The 22,187-nt window shown below is 40.5% G+C and overlaps 1 protein-coding gene across 1 annotated transcript in view; it reads left to right on the plus strand.

Moving 5' to 3' along the window:
• Positions 1–21,915, plus strand: part of FLRT2 (fibronectin leucine rich transmembrane protein 2) — a 96,412-nt gene extending 74,497 nt beyond the window's left edge. The window contains exon 2 of the mRNA XM_082619961.1: positions 19,553–21,915. Within this exon, the coding sequence (XP_082476087.1) occupies positions 19,932–21,914 (1,983 nt within the window). The 5' untranslated portion in view covers positions 19,553–19,931 and the 3' untranslated portion in view covers position 21,915. The remainder of the gene's footprint in view (positions 1–19,552) is intronic.
• Positions 21,916–22,187: the final 272 nt, after the last annotated feature.

Raw genomic sequence — 22,187 nt, forward strand, 5'->3', positions numbered from 1 at the left:
TGTCTCTGTCTCTGTCACTATATGGCTGTGTCTGTCTCTAACTCTCTTTTGTCAAGAAGGATCATTTAGGAAGCCCCTTGTTTTCTCTCAGCTATGTTATTCTTTCAGTAACTTGCAAATATAGTTGGAAATAGGGAGCATCATTTATTTTGGTAACAGTAACTCTCTCCATTGGATGGAGCTCAACAATTTTGCTTACGTTTTTGCCTCAATAATAAGTCACAGATTTTCCAGGTTTTAGGGCTAATAGAACCATGTTATACATTTGAAAATGTATACAGTGTACAAGTTATCTATTATCAGACATAATTGGGACAGTAATTTCAGTTAAATTAAGAAGTCATAAAAATATTTAATAAGTGATACACATACACACAAAACCATCTAAACGGACACTAACTTGGCAATCTTTTGATGTAGGGTCCAAGTTATTGCCTGCATGTGGATCCACTGATTGAATTAATATTTTTTCCCTTCCCCACATGCATCAACTCTGATTTCCAGCTTGCTTTCTTATATTAGAATAAAAACATTTAGGCACTTGGAGAGTAATTTGAGTGTAGAATCATTCAAGGTTTTTAAGATTCTGCCCTCTCATTACCCACATATCCCCTGATTTGCCAGAAACTTTAACTGACTTGTCCTCCATAAATGTTTCTAAACCATTCAAGTAGATTTTCATACAATGAGTAACTCCTTTTTTGTTCCCCTATTTTATTGTATTATAAAATATTTATTCTTATATCATTACAATACAAAAGTATAGTTGGCATAATTGCTAATTATTAGAGAAATGCAAATCAAAATTACAATGAGGTATTATTACCTCACTCCAGTCAGAATGGTGATCATCAAAATGATTACAAATAATAAATGCTGGAGAAGGTGTGGAGAAAAAGGAACCCTCCTACACTGTTGGTGGGAATGTAAATTGGTGCAACCACTATGGAGAACAGTGTGGAGGGTTCTTTAAAAAACTAAAAATAGAGCTACCATATGATTCAGCGATCCCACTCCTGGACATATATCTGAAAGAGACAAAGACTCTAATTTGAAAAGGTACATGCACCCCAATGTTCATGGCAGCACTATTTACAATAGCCAAGATGTGGAGGCAACCTAAATGTCCACCAACAGATGGATGGATAAAGAATATGTGGTATAAATATACAATGGAATATTACTCAGACATAAAAATAATAAAATAATGCCATTTGCAGCAAAATGGATGGACCTAGAGATTATCATACTAAGTGAAGTAAGTCAGACAGAGAAAGACAAATATCATATGATATTGCTTATATGTGGAATCTGAAAAAAAAAGAATACAAACAAACTTATTAACAAAACAGAAATAGACCCACGGACTTATCATTACCAAAGGGGAAGTGGGGGAGGGATAAATTAGGAGGTTGTGATTAACATATATGCACTACTATACATAAAATAGATAACCCACAAGGGAACTATACTCATTATTTTTTAATAACCTATAAGGGAAAAGAATGTGAAAAAATGTATATATATAAAGAATATTTTTTTTCAGTCATTTTTTTTTTTTAAGTATAGTTGCCATAATATGGTTTGGTAAGAGCTTGACAGTCAAGAGCACATGTGTGGAGGTGCCAGAAGATTACCTGAGCAGCCACTAACGCCCAGTATGTGCTGGGTGGTGGTCAGTGCATTTCATGAGGACATGAGACCATCGAACTTTCTGGTATATTGATTAAGTGGAATATTGGGCAGAAACTTTCTGCCACATATATCCCAGCTATCGTATATTTCAGCTGTGTAATCTTGGGAAAATGACTTAAACACTTATGCCTCAGTTTCTATGTCATGTAAAATAGTAATATAATAATAATACTTGGGGCTTCCCTGGTGGTGCAGTGGCTGGGAGTCCGCCTGCTGATGCAGGAGACTCGGGTTCGTGCCCTGGTCCGGGAGGATTCCACATGCCGCAGAACGGCTGGGCCCGTGAGCCATGGCTGCTGGACCTGCACATCCGGAGCCTGTGCTCCGTGGCGGGAGAGGCCACAGCAGTGAGAGGCCCGCATACCGCAAAAAAAAAAAAAAAAAAAAAAAAAAATTAAAATTAAAAAAAAATAATAAAACTTATCTCACAGGCTTGCGAGAAAAATTTAATGAGCTGGCAAATCTCAAGCACTTGGCACTGTGCATTTCAGTTGAAGGTGGCACTCAGTACATCTTAGATATTACTATTCTTATGTCCTTGTTTGGTAGTCTATGACTGTGTCTCCCAAACTTTTTGTCCTTATTGCCCCCCTAAGGAGATTGCTTAGAGTTTTTTCCTAAAGATTTCGTTCCCTCATAACATTTTAATACCATAGATATGCAGTATATCTGCTTATGTTCTGTGGCCACGTGGAGGGTCATAAACTATCATAATATCTAAGGTTTTCTTCTCCTTTCCCTAAGAAAATTTTTCTTACCCTCTGGGGACAACATTGCCCTGGTTGAGAACACGTGGTCTACTGTATTTCAGATGACTGTGTTCTCCTCCAGCCCAAGGCATCAGGGTACTATGTTAGACTGGGGTTGACTCTTTATAATATGGGATTGAGCTAGTTTTGACCTGGGAGTGATGCTCCCTTATCCTGTGGATATTTCTCTCCTTAGATAGGTACTTTGTTAATGGATTGTCATTGAAGATATAGAGTATTATTTGTTGGCCTGAGAAGTGGGAGGTGGGTGGATTCTTGGAACTGCTGGGGGTATGACCAAGGCACCTGGGAGAAGAAAGTTTTCAGTTCCAAGAATGAGAAATCCTGATGGGGAGACCTGGAAGTTGAAATTAGGTTTAAAGTGGACTTCTAGGAGAAAATCCTTCCTTTGGTTTACAAACAAGTCTGCTTTCAGTCTTGCTCTGAGAGTTGGATGTAAGTGAGCTGTTCTTAATCACCTGGTCTTACAATTAGTTGTGACATGTCTTTCTTTTCCTCTGTATTATGAGTTATTGAACTGAGTGTATCTCTGTGTTAGCTTGCTCAGGCTGCCATAGCAAAGTACCACATACTGGGTGGCTTAAACCACGGAAATTTATTTTTTCATGGTTCTGGAGGTTACAAGTCCAAAATCAAGATGTCAGCAGTGTCAGCGGGGTTCTGAGACCTCCCTTCCCGGCTTATAGGTGGTGGTTTTCTCCTTGTGTCATCGGATGGTCTTCCTTCTGTGTGTGTCTGTGTCCTATAATCTCCTCTTCTTACAAGGATACCAGTCATATTGGATTAGGGCCCACCCTAATGACCTCATTTTACCTTAATACCTCTTTAAAGACTCTGTGTCCAAATATGGTCACATTCTGATGTCCTGGGAATTAGGACTTCAACATGTGAGTTTTAAGGAGCACAATTCAGTTCATAACAATCCATTAACTATTGGGTAGTGGGTATTCAATAATAAGTGAATGAATGAATCGGTTTTTATTTATATTTTTGCTGTTTGCAGATTTAGCAATTCTAGCAATTCTTGTGAGTTATTAATAAGTTTCTCAAATTTTTTATATTTCTTTCACCCTAAAGATATGCTTAGGAGATAAAATTCCAATGTGATGTTCATATTTATTCAGCAACTATGCACCACTCTTCTCTTCATGAAGGAAGGTCCTCTCATCATGTTAAGAGCTTCTGCCATCAGCAGGTGTAACCCAAACATTAGCAGACCCCTGAGCAGCTGTTAGAGAGAGGCCAGCCACAGAACTAATCTTTCAAAAGTTAACCATCTTATTAACAGATTGTTTACAAAATGCGTACAATCCTCCTACCATGACTGATCTGCATTTCAGAATGTCCTGGAAGGCCAGGAAGGTTTGACTTTAGAAGTCTGACTCCACCAGTGCTGCATGGAAAGTAACAACACAAAGAGAGCTGATCCAAAGCCTCTTCCCTTCTCCACAGGGGTTCCATCCTGAACCACAAGGGGCTTGGCCCACACACACCAGCTCTGCACTCTTCTCCCCCAGATAAACAGGGGACACCTAGAGATGTCAGAACCTTGGGAGGACAGATGCAGCAGAGAAGCCCACCCAGACCCTGGGAGAAGGTTTGGGACAGGAAATTATGGACCTTGGCTACAAAGAACCTAGCTTAGAAGAGGCTGTACGGTCTTCAGAGAGTCATACTGTTTGGCCCTGTCCACCCCTTGCCCTGATGGGAGGGTGGGGGTCTTGGTCTGAGGGTGATACTGCGGTCAGTTTCAACTCCTTCAGGACTTTGCACTAGTTTTGAGATTATCCTCATACTCTGACTTCCTTGAAGAGTGAGCAGGAGAGTCAGGGGGACAGAACCTTCTGAGAAAGCACAAGGGTCAGGGGTTAGCCACATTCAAAGGGAGCCGATGGAGGTGGCTTTTTCACCTGGAAATTCACCTCCTTAAGTCCTGACACCAAATACCCCGAGTTTCTGCACCCATGAGTCCCCGAAAAGACCAACTCACTCCCTCTGAGGAGATTCAGCTCTAGAAACATGAACAGATTTCAGGTCAAAGCAGAAACTGCACAGGCTACCCTGGAGAGGTGCCCACCTCACCTGCAGGGAGCCAGGGCATTGATGCCACCCCTGCACTCAAGTGAGACAGCCCAGCCACTCATGAATGATGCAGCCCTGCCAAACCCTGGACAGCACTGGCCACTTTTGTGTCACTAGGGTCAAGAAAAGCCACTTTTTCAAAATTATCTATGGTGGTCTGCCAGGCTATGCTCATAGCTTCAGGGAAAAAAAAAAACAAAAAAACAGTGTTCTTCTTCACTACATAGAATCATTTACAGGTAGGGACCAATCTACTTGCTTGGGAACAGCAGGTGGTCTGTGCCTTTCCCAGTGGAGGGGACATTATGTTAAGCAGGCTGACAGTCTTCAGTGTTCACCATAGAAGCAGGGAGAACTTTCTCATTAATTACATGGCTGTCTTTATGCAGTATCAGTACCTTACTTTGTCCTCAAGATTCTTTAGGCAAAGCCGTATTTCTTTTATTTATTTATTATTTATACAACATCTATTTTCAAAGAGAGTTTAAGACAGATGAGAAAATGGGAGTGGGGCCAGTATTTGGAAGGCTCTCTGAAACAGGACATTTGAAGAGACAATTCAGACAGAAGTTTGAAGGTGCTTGTCCTCTTCTTGATAAAATTTCCTGTTTTTACTTCATCCTTACTTCTGCTCTCCCCAGACCTCCTTCCACTCTATGCTGTACAGATTCAGCCTATCCCTTTTCATTGTTACCATCCCTCTCTATACCCTCCCTGCTCTAGTCCATTTAATTGCCGGCTTCCAGTTGTCCTTAGAATAAAATTCAAGTGGTTTACCAAAGCCTCAAGGCCTTGTGCATCCAGGCCCATCGGAACCCTTGGTCTTTCCACTCACCCCATTCCTCACAAAACATCCCCAGCCACATTGATCTTTCAGTTCCCGGAAAAAAACAGACTCTTCTTCCCTACTAACTTTGTGCCTGCTCTTACTGAGACCTGGACTGTTGTGTTAACCTCTCTCCTCCCATGCACTGCCCTCCTTTGTCCCAGCTCCCCCATGGGTATCAACCGCTCATCCTTTGGGAATCCCATTCTCCAAGATGTCATCCATGTCCGCCATATTTAAACTCACACTCACAGCCTCCCAATATTCTCTGTCATAATAATTTTATTATTTCCAGTCTCAAGTTTGTAGTTGTTATTTGATATTTCTTTTCTGTCTTGCTTTCAAAACAGATAACCTCCCCAACTGCAGGGACTTTATCTGTCTTGTTCATCTTTGTATCCCAAGGGCCTCACACTGTGTCTGGCACAGAGTAGCAACTCAACACTTGTTTGACAAATGAATGAAGGAATGAGAAATGCTAGCTTTAGGATAAAGTCTGATACACTTCACTTGATTTAGAATGTCTGCCAAGGATATTTGGATTTCTAGAGAGGGTAACATTCTAGCCCAAAGAAATTGGTTTACAATTATGAAATTGTAAGTGTCAGGGAAGTGGTGTAAAAGGTTTTTGTGGAAACACAGGTCCATTGGGAAACCATGTCACATTAAGCAGCTGCCCACCCACGAGTCTTTTTCCTTGATCTTTCTTGAGTGTTTTGTCTAAGAGAGCAGGCCTGCCATTTAGATGTGATACTTTATAAGTTAAACCTTGTTAGACCCACCGCGGTACTCCCAAGGACCAAGGGGCCCTGCATTTTAGTCAAGTGTGAAAATGTAGCTAAGGAAGGAATGAGTAATCCAATCTGATTTCAAACATATGATGCTCCCCTCATTAATCTCAGTCTTTAAAATCTGCTTTATCATCCCAAACTTCACATTACTCTCTAATACTTGAGTTTTTAGTTTTATTTATAAGTGAAGATAGGAACTCTTTTCTGAACAACCATAAAGTAGCTGAGACAAAGATGAAAAAACAGTCAAAACTTTTTTTCATGTGATGTGTGTGTGTGTGTGTCTGTGTGTGTGTATTACTGAGATCATCTTACAGCTGTGTTGCCTCCCTCTGACTGCCAGCTATGTGCACATGGGCCTGGGTGACATGGACTAAGTCAGACTGTAATTTTTGGTGGAAGCTCTTTTTTTTTTTTTTTTTTTAACAAAGACTTAAGTGGTTGAAATTGATTGGCAGCATATATTCAATACTTAAGAGAATACAAGCTTTTTGCATGTGGGGTAAAGTTGGGAACCTGCAGTGTTCATAAATGAAAGCAGGGCTCTGACTGCATATAAACCTATAAAAGGATCTGCTCATATGTTTAAATTCCTCAGTATTGGGGGAACATATTTCAAAATTCATTCAAATGAGAAAGGCCACCAGTATAGATTTTTTAAAGGTAGCTTTTAAAATCTGTTGTGGGTGTGTGTTTTTATTATTTTCCTTTGAATTTTTCCTTATCTGAACTGTGTAGTTACACTGGATATGGTACTGATGGTTCTCATCTGAGATTTTATTTTATGTCTTAGAAATCACTTGGTTTAATTTTAACCCATATCTAGACATGTTCCAGGGTCAGGGCAGGGGAGAATTTCCTTGAGAGAAGGAGAGGGTCAAGGATAAGGAATAATAATTTTTCTTCTGTTTCTTGTCCCTTCTCATCCTCCAGATCCAGAAATAGTCCCCTGAACATAGCCTGACACATCTGCGTGACAGGTGTTCTGAAGATGAGAAGGTGTATTGTAAAGCCTATTTATTCAGTGAGGAAATTTTATACCACTTACATTCAGAGCCATCACTATCATACTGAAATAGGCTTAAGCAATGAATTTTTTGTTTTTTTAGACTCAAAACCAGATAACCCACATGGAAATACACACTATGTAATTTCATTTCACGCACCTAATCAGTATCACTGCCTGAAATCTGTATTCTCCTTGTGAAGGAGACACAAGATTTTCTGTTTCATTATGTCTATTACATATAGGGTGCAGTATTTTAGTGGGAAAAAATAGGCCATGTTTATATTTTTTGATTCAGTTTGTTTTTTTATAAGCGTTTTTATAACTCTCAAAGTTACTGGCCTATACTGTGTTGATTCTAACTATGTGGCATGGTAAAGTGATGTGCAATTAAAACGCAGTTGAACTGTCACACTGAATGTATGTAAATATTTATAAGCTGTTGGTATATATAAGTAGAACACATATTTGCTGTAAACCATAAAGACTTACCTGAATTCAGGTCATAACCATTTTAAAACTGAGGTGTTAGGTATCTAGCACGATCAGATGTGTCTTTCATCAAACAGAGTTTGTAGTAATAGATCAGACTGATCTTATGTGAGTAGTACTCTTGCTAAGAAGACCACAGAATTTGATGTTATTTTGTAAAAGAAGTACAGTGCTGTAGTAATTACAGTTATTTTCCACTTACGTGTTCTGTGTCTTTTCCTAAAGTCATCTAGTTCCTTTGTGTTTGGGAACTATTTATCCATCAATCTCTCCAGCTAGGTTAGTGTAGTATAAATCCCTTGAAGCCTGTTCTGAAATATTATCTCAGTGATTCCTTATGGGACCTCAAATTGAAGATGCTGAAGAGTTTTCACAGACTGCCTCTTCAAACAAAGTAATCATCTGAAAGTCGTTCTCTGATTCGTCCATTTATTCTACAAACACTTCTTGAATGCCTGCCGTGTGCTGCTCCCGGCCCTGGGGAGGGACCAGCCTGTGAATGTGTGGAGTTTACAGAGAGTCAGAACACAGGATAGGAGCAAGGCCCTGCAGATCATGCCTGAGTTCAAGTCCATCCGTGTCACTTCTCTGCTCATCCACCTTGGAGAAGCTACTTAACTTGGAGCCTCCATTCCCTCTGTGAGATAATAACAGTATAAAATGCATAGTTTTTGTATGAGTCCATGTATGTAAGCTTCTTTTAAAGTATCTAAAACTGTAAATGCTATGTTGGAAGTGTTCTTGAAACACTGAAGTAAGTCAGGTGGGTGTTTGGGTGTACAGACAAGCAGCTGAGAGGACAGTCTGGGATGGAGATTGATGTTTCTGATTGTAGATATGATCATTTCTTAAAACTTTTTTTGGAGTTTAGTTGATTTACAATGTTGTGTTAGTTTCAGGTGCAAGATGATTCAGTTATACATACACATATATTCATTCTATTTTGGATTATTTTCTCAAATGAGTTATCATGGAATACTGAGTGGAGTTCCCTGTGCTATATGGTAGTTGGTTATCTTCTTGTATATAGTAGTGTGTGTATGTTAATCCCATCCTCCTGATTCATCCCTCCCCCCCCCGCTATGTTTCCCCTTTGGTAACCATAAGTTTGTTTTGATATCTGTAAGTCTGTTTCTGTTTTGTAAATAAGTTCATTTGTATCATGTTTTTAAATTAGGTTACACAGATTTTTAAATATCATATGATATTTGTTTTTCTCTGTTTGACTTACTTCACTTAGTATGATAATCTCTAGGTCCATCCATGTTGCTGTAAATGGCATTATTTTGTTCTTTTTATGGCTGAGTAATATTCCATTGTATATATGTACTACATCTTCTTTATCCATCCCTCTATTGATGGACATTTAGGTTGCTTCCATGTCCTAACTACTGTAAATAATGCTGCAAAGAACATTGGGGTGCATCTATCTTTTTGAATTATGGTTTTCTCAGGCTATATGTCCAGGAGTAGAATTGCTGTGTCATATGGTATTTCTATTTTTAGTTTTTCAAGGAACATCCATACAGTTCTCTATAGTGGCTGTACTAATTTACATTCCCACCAACAGTGTAGGAGGGTTCCCTTCCCTCCACACCCTCTCAAGCATCATTTGTATATATGATCATTTAAGCTTAAGGCTTGGATGCCACTTCTTACAAAGGGAAGAAGAGTGTCTGGACCCAAGCTTATTGGACTAACACTGAATGGCTACACTGAAGAAGGAGAACCTACAAAATAAGAAATAACAAGAGAAATAGGAAGAAAACCAGCAGCTGTCATAGCAACCAAGGAATGAGGATGTTTCAGTAAGGGCATGAACAATTCTAAATGATGCTGTGAGATTAAGTGGGAGGAATACAGTCAAAAGAAAGCCCTTTGGATTTGCCAACCTGGGGCTGATTGTTAGCATCTCCTAATGTAAACATTAGGAGAGAAGCTTGTGGGAGAGTAGGGATGGGAACCAGCATGGAATGTGTTGGTGTGAGATGGATGGGAGGTGAGAAAACAGAGATATCATGATGGACTGTTCTTTCCAGTAATTTAGCTAAAAGGAGAGAAATGTGGGAATAGCTGGAGGGGAACTTGAGGATCAAGGGGATTTTTTTTTAGTGGAAAATAGTGGGGAATGTTTCAACATGGATCCAGTTTGAGAGGGAGAGATTGTGCACGCAGGGAAGGAAGAGATAGTTATCTTCCAGAGAGACCTGTAGGGCGAGGGCTCCAAGGAACAGATTCGTATGTTTGGCAACAGAAAGAGGTGAGAGATCCTGTCTGATGCCTTCCGCTCTCTTCAGATTAAAGTCAGGTTGTCTACTGAGAGTGAGGGGAATGAGGTTTGGAGGGCTAAGGAGAGTGAAGTTTAACACCATCTTTGAGGAGAATGGGAGAGAGTGCTTTCCAGATAAGTGCAGTAACATTGTTAGATGGGGTGAGGTCTCACTTTAGGTTGGGGATTTCTTATTTAAGGTAGAACTAGTCTGTGCTGTTAGGTGACTTTCTCTAGTGGGAATCTGAAACTCAGGTGGGCACAGGGGAGACTGGGCTTGTGATTGAGTGGGAAGCCTTTGCTTCATTGGTGTAATGAAAGAATAGAGGGCAAAGAGAACCTGGGGTGTTAGCAGAAGAATTTTTGAAATGAGAGACTGTATACCCTAAACCGATAAGGAGAGAAATGTGGTGTAGTGGGAAGAGCACTGACTGGTTTTTAGCCAGGAAAATTGAGTTGCAGTTCTATTTCTAGGATATGCTACTGTTTCAACTGGTGGAAGTCACAGATTTCTCCAGGCTAGTTTCCTCATTTGTAAATTAGGAATAATAATGACTTATTTCTCATAGCTGTGTAGGCATTTCACAAGACTAGTAGTGACTAGCTCTCAATAGGTATTTGAATATTTAGCTGAATCTGAACTTCAGTTGGAAATGTACAAGAGCTTAGTGGTGAATAATTTGAGTACAGTTATTTGCTTATTCCTTCTCTTGAATTATCAAGAACTGTTTAAACATGTTTTGTTCTAGCCCTGCACAGCCTGCCTTTCGAAAAAGAAAGAAGGGGAAGGGGTGAGGAAAAGAGGACGAATTCTCATTTGGGACACACATATTCAGAATGAGCACTGCATGCTTGAGTTATAGAGTGGAAGAGGGAAAAAAAACCTATTAGACTTCCTGATGTCACATGCTATTATAGGATTGCCTGAACAAAGTCTCTTGTAGAGAAAAAGCAGATGTAGAAAGATTTTCCCTAAAATTACTGTTTGGTAGCTTACTGAGCCCACTTTCTACAGATTTTTTTTTCACTTGGAATTCAAGGAACTCACAACACTAAGCAACATTTCATTTAATTAGTATACAGAAGGTGGCTGTATGTAGGGCAGTTGGCAGTTAGTTTTATCCCTTAAATGGCTTTTCCAACAGTTAATCCACATAAAGACCTTCCCAAGCTGTAGAACGTGGTGGCAGCAAACCTGGGACTCTTGGTTATGAAGGAGGCAAGGGGACTTTGTTGTCTTTCTTGCTACCAACTTATCAGTAGCCATCTAGTCCTTTAGACGCCTGCAGTTCTTGGCATCTTGCTGCTGCCCTTCGTCTGGGGAGCCCTTGATTTCCCATTCCTGCTGAGTCCTGGAGTCATGTGGGCAAAGCAGATAATTCGCCCACTGGTGTAATTACCTTTTACTTATGCACCAGTCCAGCTTGGAAGTGTTACCCACTTTAAATGCCAGGCTGCTGCTAGTTTTGAAAATTTGAGCAGTGGCGAGGGGCTTTATTTTTTTCAGGGAAGTAGATGTTGTTTATTTGTTTTGTTTTGTTTTGTTATTCGTGTTTTTGTTTTCGTTTTTGTTTTTTTGTGGTACGCGGGCCTGTCACTGTTGTGGCCTCTCCCGTTGTGGAGCACAGGCTCCGGAGACACAGGCTCAGCGGCCATGGCTTACAGGCCCAGCTGCTCCACGGCATGTGGGATCTTCCCGGACTGGGGCACGAACCCGCGTCCCCTGCATCGGCAGGCGGACTCTCAACCACTGCTCCACGAGGGAAGCCCGGATGTTGGTTTTAATACCACTGTAACTAACACCATTCATAAAATTATACCTGAAGCTTGCATTTTCATACAGAAGATTTATAATACTATCCTCTCTCCATACCGTCCATGTGGCTTCAGGCAAATTATTTCATCTCTGTGGACTTCATTTGAGGTTGATATAAATACCTCCTCTGGGTTGTTGTGGGATTAGATGAAATGAAATATATTAAAAGTCTTTGGAATTATAAAGAGTTTTATACAAAAAGTTACTTGATATTACATGAACCTTTACTCAATACCAAGGGCCATGTCATAGGTATCTTTCTAGTTACCAGCTCCATGCCTGGCAGGGCATGGGCATTCCCTTAGTATTTGCTGAGCACTACTTGGTGCTGGTAGACCTCATGAGTCTTATTTTCCATTCTGGGCAACATATATCAAGAAAGTCATTGCCAATGAAGGCATCAGCATTGCTAAGATTCTGGAGCAAATGAAAGAAAAGGGACATTTACACAGGAAAGGAAGAGATCTCAGAGACCCAATAAATGTCTCCACATATTTGCAGGTTGATGGATGGAAAGGTGTGTGTGTGTATCTCCAGAGGAAAGAACTATGATAAAAATAGATAATGAAAGTCAGAGGAAAATAAAATTTGATGAATTAAACAGAATGACCTGTCTACTAAATTAGGGACAAAAGCTTCCTAGAATAGGGGGCTTTTTGTTATTATTATTATTTTTTAATGCTAATAATAGGAATGACACAATGAATGCATGTTCTCCATGTGTTAGATGATATTCTAAGTGATTTATAGTCCTACAACAACTATGAGAGATTAATACTATCATTTTCCCCATTTTGCATATGAGTTAACTGGGGCATAGGGAGATGAAGTAATGTGCCCAAATTAGCACAGCTAGTAAGTGGGAAAGCTGTCTAGGTCAACTGTCCCCAGACACAGCTTTTTCTCATTATACAATCTCTACCTTTCTTAAATCACAGTTTATTGAGTGCCTAGTTGGTGCTTTTTGCTACTTTACATGCATTATATCTAGTCTTCCCAACATGAGCATGGCTTATTATCCCCACTTGAGATGAAAAAAGGTGATGTACAGAGAGGTTAAGTGTCCATTGTCATGCCGTTTGAGTGGCTGCACTGATGTTAAGCTAAATTCTGACTCCAAACCCTTTGCTCTTTCCATACCCCCATGCACCTCTACCTCTCACTTGTTGATTTGATCCAGAAGCAAGAAGGACCAGTTGTCTCGATGCCCTGAAAGCAGTTCCTGATTAGTGAGTGGCTGGGTAGTAAGACCCTAAAGTGCCTGATCATCAAACCCATCTGGGGAAAGTTGACAAAATGTACCTACCCAGCCTTCTTTGAAGACCAGTCAAACCAGAATCTGCAGAGGTGGCACCCAGGAACTTTAATGTTTCATCACCTTCCCTAAGTGTTTCTGATGACCCTTGGGGATGGGGAATCACTGGATCAGGTGATGAGAAAAATCTCTCTCAAATTTGAGTTTAAGAAATCAGCTATTTTCTATGCTCAAACCATGAGGTGCTCAGTATCTGAGCAAATGAATGAATGTATGAATGACTGCTGAACTACCTCCCTTTGAAATAGGTTGAAGAGTGTATAGATATGAGCTGTAGGGACTTCCATCCTTTATTGACCGTAGAGTTGTTTCTTTTTTTTAATCCTGTTGGCGCTGTCTCAATAAAATTCTTCTCTAATAGTGTCTGTTCACCAGTGGGCTTTATTAAATACTGTGAAGACTCAGTCTTGCAGTCCTAGATTATACAGATTTATATGAACCCAGAGGATGGTCAGTGGGAGCTCCCTAGTGGATTGAGAGAAGCGTATGGCAGTAATGAAGGTGTCCTCAAAGTTTATGCAGTTGAGTTTTTAGCACTGTAACTTGTTCTAAACTTAGCCCTATTATTCAAACCAACTGCATTGGAAACCATGTGAGAACAACCCTTCAAATGTGTTAGAGAATTTTATGCTTGTCAGGAGAATAGTTTTCCTTCTTCTTTTTTTTTTTTTTTTTGGTCCAATTTTAATGTTTTCCATTCTAGACTGACTGGAGCCAAAAAATTGTCAACTGTTTAAATAAAGTGTTTCCTTTCTTTCCTTCCCTCCTTCCCTCCTTTTCTCCCTCTTCCTTTCTTTCTCTCCCTTTGTTTTGGCAAAGAAAAATATTTGTCTAATGAGAAAAACTTCAAGGAGCTTGATTGAGCTTCAGTGAATGAGATGGAAAAATGGTTTCAAGTTAGGGGATAGCTATTGTTATATTTTCCTCCACATTCCTCTGCTAATTCCCACATCTTGGCCAGCTAACTACAGAACTCTCCTGATTGTTGTAGGAATGGTATTTATAACCTATCTTGAGGAATGTGGAAATGTGCACAAGAGCTATAAATTGCTTTAGTGTTTCCAGATTATAACACAGACATTTGCAGCGTAGTTGGGACTATGGATTCTGCACCTGTGTGTGTCGATTTTAAGCACAAACTTAACTCCAGAAGCTCTAAGTCTGATGTATCCAGGGAAACTTTTCTAGGAGGATCCCTCATCAATGTAGCTTTTTCACTTGCATCGCTCCAGGCAGTGTGCTGTCTTGGCACAATCCAGCCAATGCCGAAACCATTAAGGTTTTTATTAGGTTTGTCCTGGTGTCATTATACTATGGAATTGGCAGTGCTTATAGATAATGCCTATTTTCTGTACTATGATTTTTATAGTCTGAGTTTATTAAGAGCCCCTGGAATTAATTTAAGAAACTTTTTAGGCAACATGAGGAGAGAAACACTTTGAAGAAAGCTCTTCCGTGATTTATGTCTCTTGAGTCTCAGTTCCTATGAAAAGAGTTAAAAAGTAGCCTGGCATAACTGCTGCCGTTACTGTCATCTTTAACAGACAGGCAGGGTCAGGGTCTTGCTGTCTCCAAAGAGCCTTTGTTGCATGTTGTTTTACACTCAGGCTTTTGAAACTGTTTTCTGCTTTAAAGGAAAATTTCTGTTTTTACCTAGCACCTTCCATTAAGCCATTCTTCACATTCTCTCATTTCCTGGAGGGGAGACATACTCAGTGCACTACTCAAATAGGAAAGGAAGAAGAAAAACCCCACACCTTTTGCTCTCAATATTTGAAATCCATCTTGGAAAGCAAAATCTTTTTATTACCAACCTTTAGAGACTTATAAATGAAATGGCTAATGATTTTGAAACATGGGTTTGTTTATTAACTTCTAGAAACAGGACTATCTCTTTGGGAAGCAAAGAGTTGAGCGAAAATGCTGTGTAGTCAAAGTTTTGTTCCTTCTCTGAGCTGGGCTGGGGTTCACCTCTTGGTCCACATGACAACTGTCCATGTGCAGAACTTTTGGAATCTCTTCCCTGGCTTGCACCTTACTATCCTTCAGGTCCTCATGTACACAGCCCTTCCTCTGCTGTGTTTTTCCTGATACCCCATGGACTAGATTAGAGCTTTTTACATGGTACCATAATTTCCTGATACCCTGAGATTGGATATCTTTACACAGTACCACAATTCCCTGCTTATTTATTTCTCTCCCCTCATTATACTTTTAAGACTCACAAAGTCAAAAACCATATCAGCTCTGCATGATGGTATCATCATTCCAGTGCCCAATAAATATTGGCTGAATAAATGAATGAAAAACATATTGCATTTTCATGCTTTTTTGGTGGCCATGGCATGAAGCATTTATGGGCTCTGTTTATTAGAAATGTATCTTCAACTTCCTCTATAAAATCAAGATAAAAATACTAACCCTTTAAGGTACTTGTAAGATGGGGTGGGTCAGTCGTTCTTAACTGGGGGCATTTTGCCTCACCAGGGGACATACCTAAGGCAATGTCTGGAGACATCTTTGTATGCTCACAGCAGCTCCACAAGAAAATAATTATCTGGCTCAAAATATGAATAGTGCTGATGTTGAGAAATCCTGGAGGAGGTGTCAGTACAGAGAACTTGGTTGGTCAAAAGTGATTTTATTTTACTCTACATTTTGGAGTTCACCTTCTTGGATATCATTAATAATAACAAGTACACAGAGAATAACAGTTTTATTTATTATGTTCTTGCCATGTGTCAGGCACCATATAACTTCGCACAAATATTATCCTATTTAATCCTCTCAACAGTGCTGTTGAGTTAGGAACTATTTTATCCCCATTTTTCAGATAAGGAGACTAAGACTTAAAAGGTTAACTAATTTATCTAGCTCCTAAGTGCCAGAGGTGGGATGAGAACTCAGAGGCTATGCTTTTGACCATTATACTATACTGCTTTCTCTATAAATACAGTCTCCATTTTAAGGTCTAAAAGGATTTCTCCCCTTAGTATTTAGTGGGAATTATAGTGGAGAATATGGAGATTTTAGCCTTACTTAAGTTTAAAAAATATCATCATTGCCTAGGTGGTTGCAGTTTTACACTTGCACTAATTTGAACAAAGATACAGTCTACTAGCTGATATAATATGTAGGCAGTTGTTGATCCAGGAATTAGGACAAGTCTATTATGCACAATTATTTTATGGAATTCCCAAAAGCACAAAGAAAACCTTGAGAGTTTGTTTTCTTTCAACACTGAACTTGCCATAGCTGATCAACACAGTGCGATCTAGATGGGACTTTTCTCCTGTTGAGGTGGATAAACAGTGACAGTTTGCCCCATGTAATCCCATTAGGAGCTTTCTTCAGGACCACATCCTCTTCTTATGTAATTATACAAGAACCACTCATGAGTAAAGTCCACCTGCCAAGAGAGCAAGGCCTGGGGCAAAGGGTTGGCTGATAGGGCTTTTTCTCTCCTTACAGAGGACACAGTTGAAGCAAGTGGAAGAGTTGCAATTTGGATGCACAGTGATGGTCTCCAGTGATCCCTGAGTACTTTGTTAGCTCGCAATCATTATTGCCTTGAGGCTCTTCACTGATAAAGTTTCTAAACAAATTCTACCATCTTCAGGCACTGGTTTGTTGTTTCTAGGGCCTTAAAACTTGGCTTGTAAATGCCAAGTTAAGAAGCATCTATCCTTTTTACATAGGAATTTAAAGACCCTGGGGCAGCTGTGTTTTCTCCCTTGGAAAATCCATTCATTGTGTGCTATTATCACACTTTGAAGGTTCCCGTGGAATACTCAAAAATGTGTTAGATTCTATTCTTTTGGTCTCACTTTCCTACCTTTTTAGAAGAGTAAATGCTAATAGCACCAAACAGATTTTTGTTCTTAAATAAATCATGCTTTATGAAAGTAGGCCCCCTCTGATTACAAATAGCTCTTTAAGCTCCTACTGGATACTAGTGCTTGTCATTCAGACATACATTTTCAAGGGTCTGTTGAAGCCAAGTGATATATTTAGTCATTGCATTCCTCTACCTGTAAGATGTCCTTTACATATAAGATGCAATTTGAGACCATCTCCTGGGGACGAAAGTGATTAGTATGCCTTATGCTTTCACACTTCTCAAATGAATCATTTGACATGCTCTTGCATTTATTTTTCATTTAATAAATTAAAACATTTGAAAAATTAAATAAGACGGCACTGTGTTTAGGGCAGTGTTTCTCAAATTTTAACGTGTACGCCCCGGGCTCTTGCTAATGTGCAGATTCTGTTTCCAGCAACTTCCCAGGTGAGGTTCATGCTGTTGGACCAGAGATCACACTTGAGTAGCAGGCTATTAGGGAACATTGAGATGGTTTGAGAATTTGAAACCTGAGCTAGGGATGGCATCAAGCTGATGGCATTAAATTCACTTTTCCTGCACTAAGCTTAGTTGTAGTATAAATTATTCTTTAAGTGTATAGGGAAATTTTTGGCAGAGAGGATGACTCCTGTTCAATGTGATAAAACATATATTTGTAATTTTTAACAAATTAAATAATGCTTAATTTTTGATAAAGTATCACATCCATCTGTTTTGCCTGGAAAGATACTCCCTATACCCCCTCCTTTTTTTTTTTTTAAGTTTTCTGAATAATAAAAAAATGAATATTACCGTTTCTGGTCATCAAAGGCATTTTTTAGATGGCTCACAATATTTCAAATTGTAGAACAAATTTACAAGAGTCTGGACACTTAAATAGTAGTTACAATGTTTTTTTTTTAATTACCTTTTTAAAGATAGCTAAGAGAACAATTTCAAATAGTTCCTCTGTGCTTTACATATAAGTTGTTTCAATTGTTGTGTATTGGTAAGAATTAAGAGACTTCCAGCTTGCCATGTCCTGTCACGTTAGCTTCTTTTGTAGGGAAATCAAATCTGGCACCTTTCAATTAACTTCTTTACTTCTCTAATCTAAAAATAGACAGAACAGTTCTGGAGCAAGAAGGTCTAATTACTATCTGTAGATTGCCTTTACTTCCCCAACAGTGTCTTCTAACATTTCAAAGTTTACTGAAAGTCCTTTCTTAAAAGCAGGAAAACACACACAGATGGGAGAAAGGTTGAGTTGTTGGACAATAATTTTATTCCCAGTCATGAGCTTGTCAACTCTCAAAGGAATCACAATGGTGTATCTCATCTGAACCTGAAGGTCGCAAAAGAGGGGATAAGTGGAAATGTGTCATGGGTAACTCAAGTGTGGGCTATTTGGGAGGCAGAGAGAGATGAGAGGAGACAGGGAGTGGGGAAGAAAAGAGCAGTCTTCTCTCTGACTTGACATCACCTCTGTTTCTGTGCATCACCTTTAAACTGCTTCATCACAATGCCAGATCAAAAGGATGCATCTTTCTAAATAACTTTATCAGTCCCCATTTTGCATTTGTTTATAACTGGAAAGGGTTTCACAATTTTTTTCCCTTAAATTGTATTCGTTGCTCAGTCACTCATTTCATTTTGAAATATGACTGTGACCAGTTGCATTTGTAGACGGTCATCATTGATTCAGTGGATTCAGCCCTGGGCCTCTTGTGCCTGTCTGTTTGGATATGCAAATAGATCTCTGAGAGAAGATACTGACTGTGATGTAAAATTCACAATATGATCATTGATAGTGAGAGGTAACAACATGGTCTCCTTTTGATGTAAAGATAACTTAATCGTTTTCATTCCTTGAATACCTTTTCAACTGAATTATTATTATTTAGCATGTCACTTAATGCCAACTCCCTCCTCTGAGCATTTAGTCCCAATCACAGTGATATTTTTTTTTAACATCTTTGTTGGAGTATAATTGCTTTAAAATGTTGTATTAGTTTCTGCTGTATAAGAAAGTGAATCAGCTATATGTATACATATATCCCCATATCCTCTCTCTCTTGAGTCTCCCTCCCACCCTCCTTATCCCACCCCTCTAGGTGGTCACAAAGCACCGAGCTGATCTTCCTGTGCTATGCAGCTGCTTCCCACTAGCTATCTCTTTTACATTTGGTAGTGTATATATGTCCATGCCACTCTCTCACTTCGTCCCAGCTTATCCTTCCCCCTCGCCGTGTCCTCAAGTCCGTTCTCTACATCTGCATCTTTATTCCTGTCCTGCCCCTAGGTTCTTCAGAACCATTTTTTTTTTTTTTTTTTTAGTTTCCATATATATGTGTTTTTCTCTTTCTGACCTACTTCACTCTGTATGACAGACTCTAGGTCTATCCACCTTACTACAAATAACTCAGTTTCTTTTTTTTATGGCTGAGTAATATTCCATTGTATATATGTGCCACATTTTCTTTATCCATTCATCTGACAATGGACACTTAGGTTGCTTCATGTCCTGGCTATTGTAAATAGTGCTGCAATGAACATTGGATCACAGCATTCTTGAAAAGCCAGTCAGATCAGCACTTAATCCACTCACTACCCTTAACTGATTCTTTTCTCTCTACTTTCCTACAACAGATTGCAGACTGAACTTAACCAAGTTCATAGGCTGATCCACACTGACCTGACCGACCACAGAAGAAGGGATTCTGCCTACCCAACTGGGCCCCTTTTGACCGCTGATAACTTGGCTTCACTTGTTGCCTGGGTGGAAAGTTCTCCCTATTGAATTTTTTTTGCACATGGAGGATAATAGCAAAGAGGGCAACATAGGCTGATAAGACCAGAGACCACAGGAAGATTCTTTGACCTTAGCCTTCGGAACTTTTCCTCTAACTGGAGTTCTGGACTTTAACAGAACTGCATTCAATCATTTTGGTTTTGCTATCTGTTTTTTTTTTTATTTTTTTATTTTTCTTTTCACTACCACATTGTATTTTATTTCTGTACTTCAGAAATGGGCCTACAGACTACACAGGGGCCCAGCCAGGGGGCTTGTTTCCTGAAATCTTGGCTTCTCATCTCCCTGGGGCTCTACTCACAAGTGTCAAAACTCCTGGCATGCCCCAGCGTGTGTCGCTGCGACAGGAACTTTGTCTACTGTAACGAGCGAAGCTTGACCTCAGTGCCTCTTGGGATCCCGGAGGGCGTCACTGTACTCTACCTCCACAACAACCAAATTAATAATGCTGGGTTTCCTGCAGAGCTGCACAACGTACAGTCTGTGCACACCGTGTACCTTTATGGGAACCAACTGGATGAATTCCCCATGAACCTTCCCAAGAACGTCCGAGTTCTCCATCTGCAGGAAAACAATATTCAGACCATTTCACGGGCCGCCCTGGCCCAGCTCTTGAAGCTTGAAGAGCTCCACCTGGATGACAACTCAATATCCACAGTCGGGGTGGAAGATGGGGCCTTCCGTGAGGCCGTTAGCCTCAAATTGTTGTTTCTGTCCAAGAATCACCTGAGCAGCGTGCCTGTGGGGCTTCCCGTGGAACTGCAAGAGCTGAGAGTGGATGAGAATCGAATTGCCGTCATATCAGACATGGCCTTTCAGAACCTCACGAGCTTGGAGCGTCTGATCATGGATGGAAACCTCCTGACCAACAAGGGCATTGCCGAGGGCACCTTCAGCCACCTCACCAAGCTCAAGGAATTTTCCATTGTCCGGAATTCGCTTTCCCATCCCCCTTCTGACCTCCCAGGTATGCACCTGATGAGGCTCTATCTGCAGGACAACCAGATCAACCACATCCCTTTGACAGCCTTCTCGAATCTCCGGAAGCTGGAACGGCTGGATATATCCAACAACCAGCTGCGTGTGTTGACTCAAGGGGTCTTCGATAACCTCTCCAACCTGAAGCAGCTCACTGCTCGGAATAATCCTTGGTTCTGTGACTGCAGTATTAAATGGGTCACGGAATGGCTCAAACACATACCCTCATCTCTCAACGTGCGAGGTTTCATGTGCCAAGGTCCTGAACAAGTCCGGGGGATGGCAGTCCGGGAATTGAATATGAATCTGTTGTCCTGTCCCACCACGACCCCCGGCCTGCCTCTCTTCACCCCAGCCCCAAGTTCAGCTTCGCCCACGACTCAACCTCCCACACTCTCTGTCCCGACCCCTAGCAGAAGCTATGCGCCTCTAACTCCCATGGCATCGAAACTCCCCACGATTCCCGACTGGGATGGCAGAGAAAGAGTGACCCCGCCTCTTTCTGAACGGATCCAGCTCTCTATCCATTTTGTGAATGACACTTCCATTCAAGTCAGCTGGCTCTCTCTCTTTACTGTGATGGCATACAAACTCACATGGGTGAAAATGGGCCACAGTTTGGTGGGAGGCATCGTTCAGGAACGCATTGTCAGTGGTGAGAAGCAGCATCTGAGCCTGGTCAATTTAGAGCCCAGATCCACTTATCGGATTTGTTTAGTGCCACTGGATGCATTTAACTACCGAGCTGTAGAAGACACCATTTGTTCTGAGGCCACCACCCATGCCTCCTATGTGAACAATGGCAGCAACACGGCTTCCAGTCACGAGCAGACGACTTCCCATAACATGGGCTCCCCTTTTCTGCTGGCGGGCTTGATTGGGGGTGCAGTGATATTTGTGCTTGTGGTCCTTCTCAGTGTCTTTTGCTGGCATATGCACAAAAAGGGGCGCTACACCTCCCAGAAGTGGAAATACAACCGAGGCCGGCGGAAAGATGACTATTGCGAGGCAGGCACCAAAAAGGACAATTCCATCCTGGAGATGACAGAAACCAGCTTTCAGATTGTCTCCTTAAATAACGATCAGCTCCTTAAAGGAGATTTCAGACTGCAGCCCATTTACACCCCAAATGGGGGCATTAATTACACAGACTGCCATATCCCCAACAACATGCGATACTGCAACAGCAGTGTGCCAGACTTGGAGCACTGCCATACGTGACAGCCAGAGGTCCAGCATTACAAAGGCGGACAGTAAGACTCTCGAGAACACACTCATGTGTGCACATAAAGACACGCGAATTACATTTGATAAATGTTACACAGATGCGTTTGTGCATTTGAATACTCTGTAATTTATACGGTGTACTATATAATGGGATTTAAAAAAAAGTGCTATCTTTTCTATTCCAAGTTAATTACAAACAGTTTTGTAACTCTTTGCTTTTTAAATCTTAAAAAAAAAAATAGTTGCTGAAGTACTGTACAGGGTTGT

This window comes from Mesoplodon mirus, assembly GCF_964341445.2.
Source record: "Mesoplodon mirus genome assembly, chromosome: 4".
Taxonomy (NCBI): domain Eukaryota; kingdom Metazoa; phylum Chordata; class Mammalia; order Artiodactyla; family Ziphiidae; genus Mesoplodon; species Mesoplodon mirus.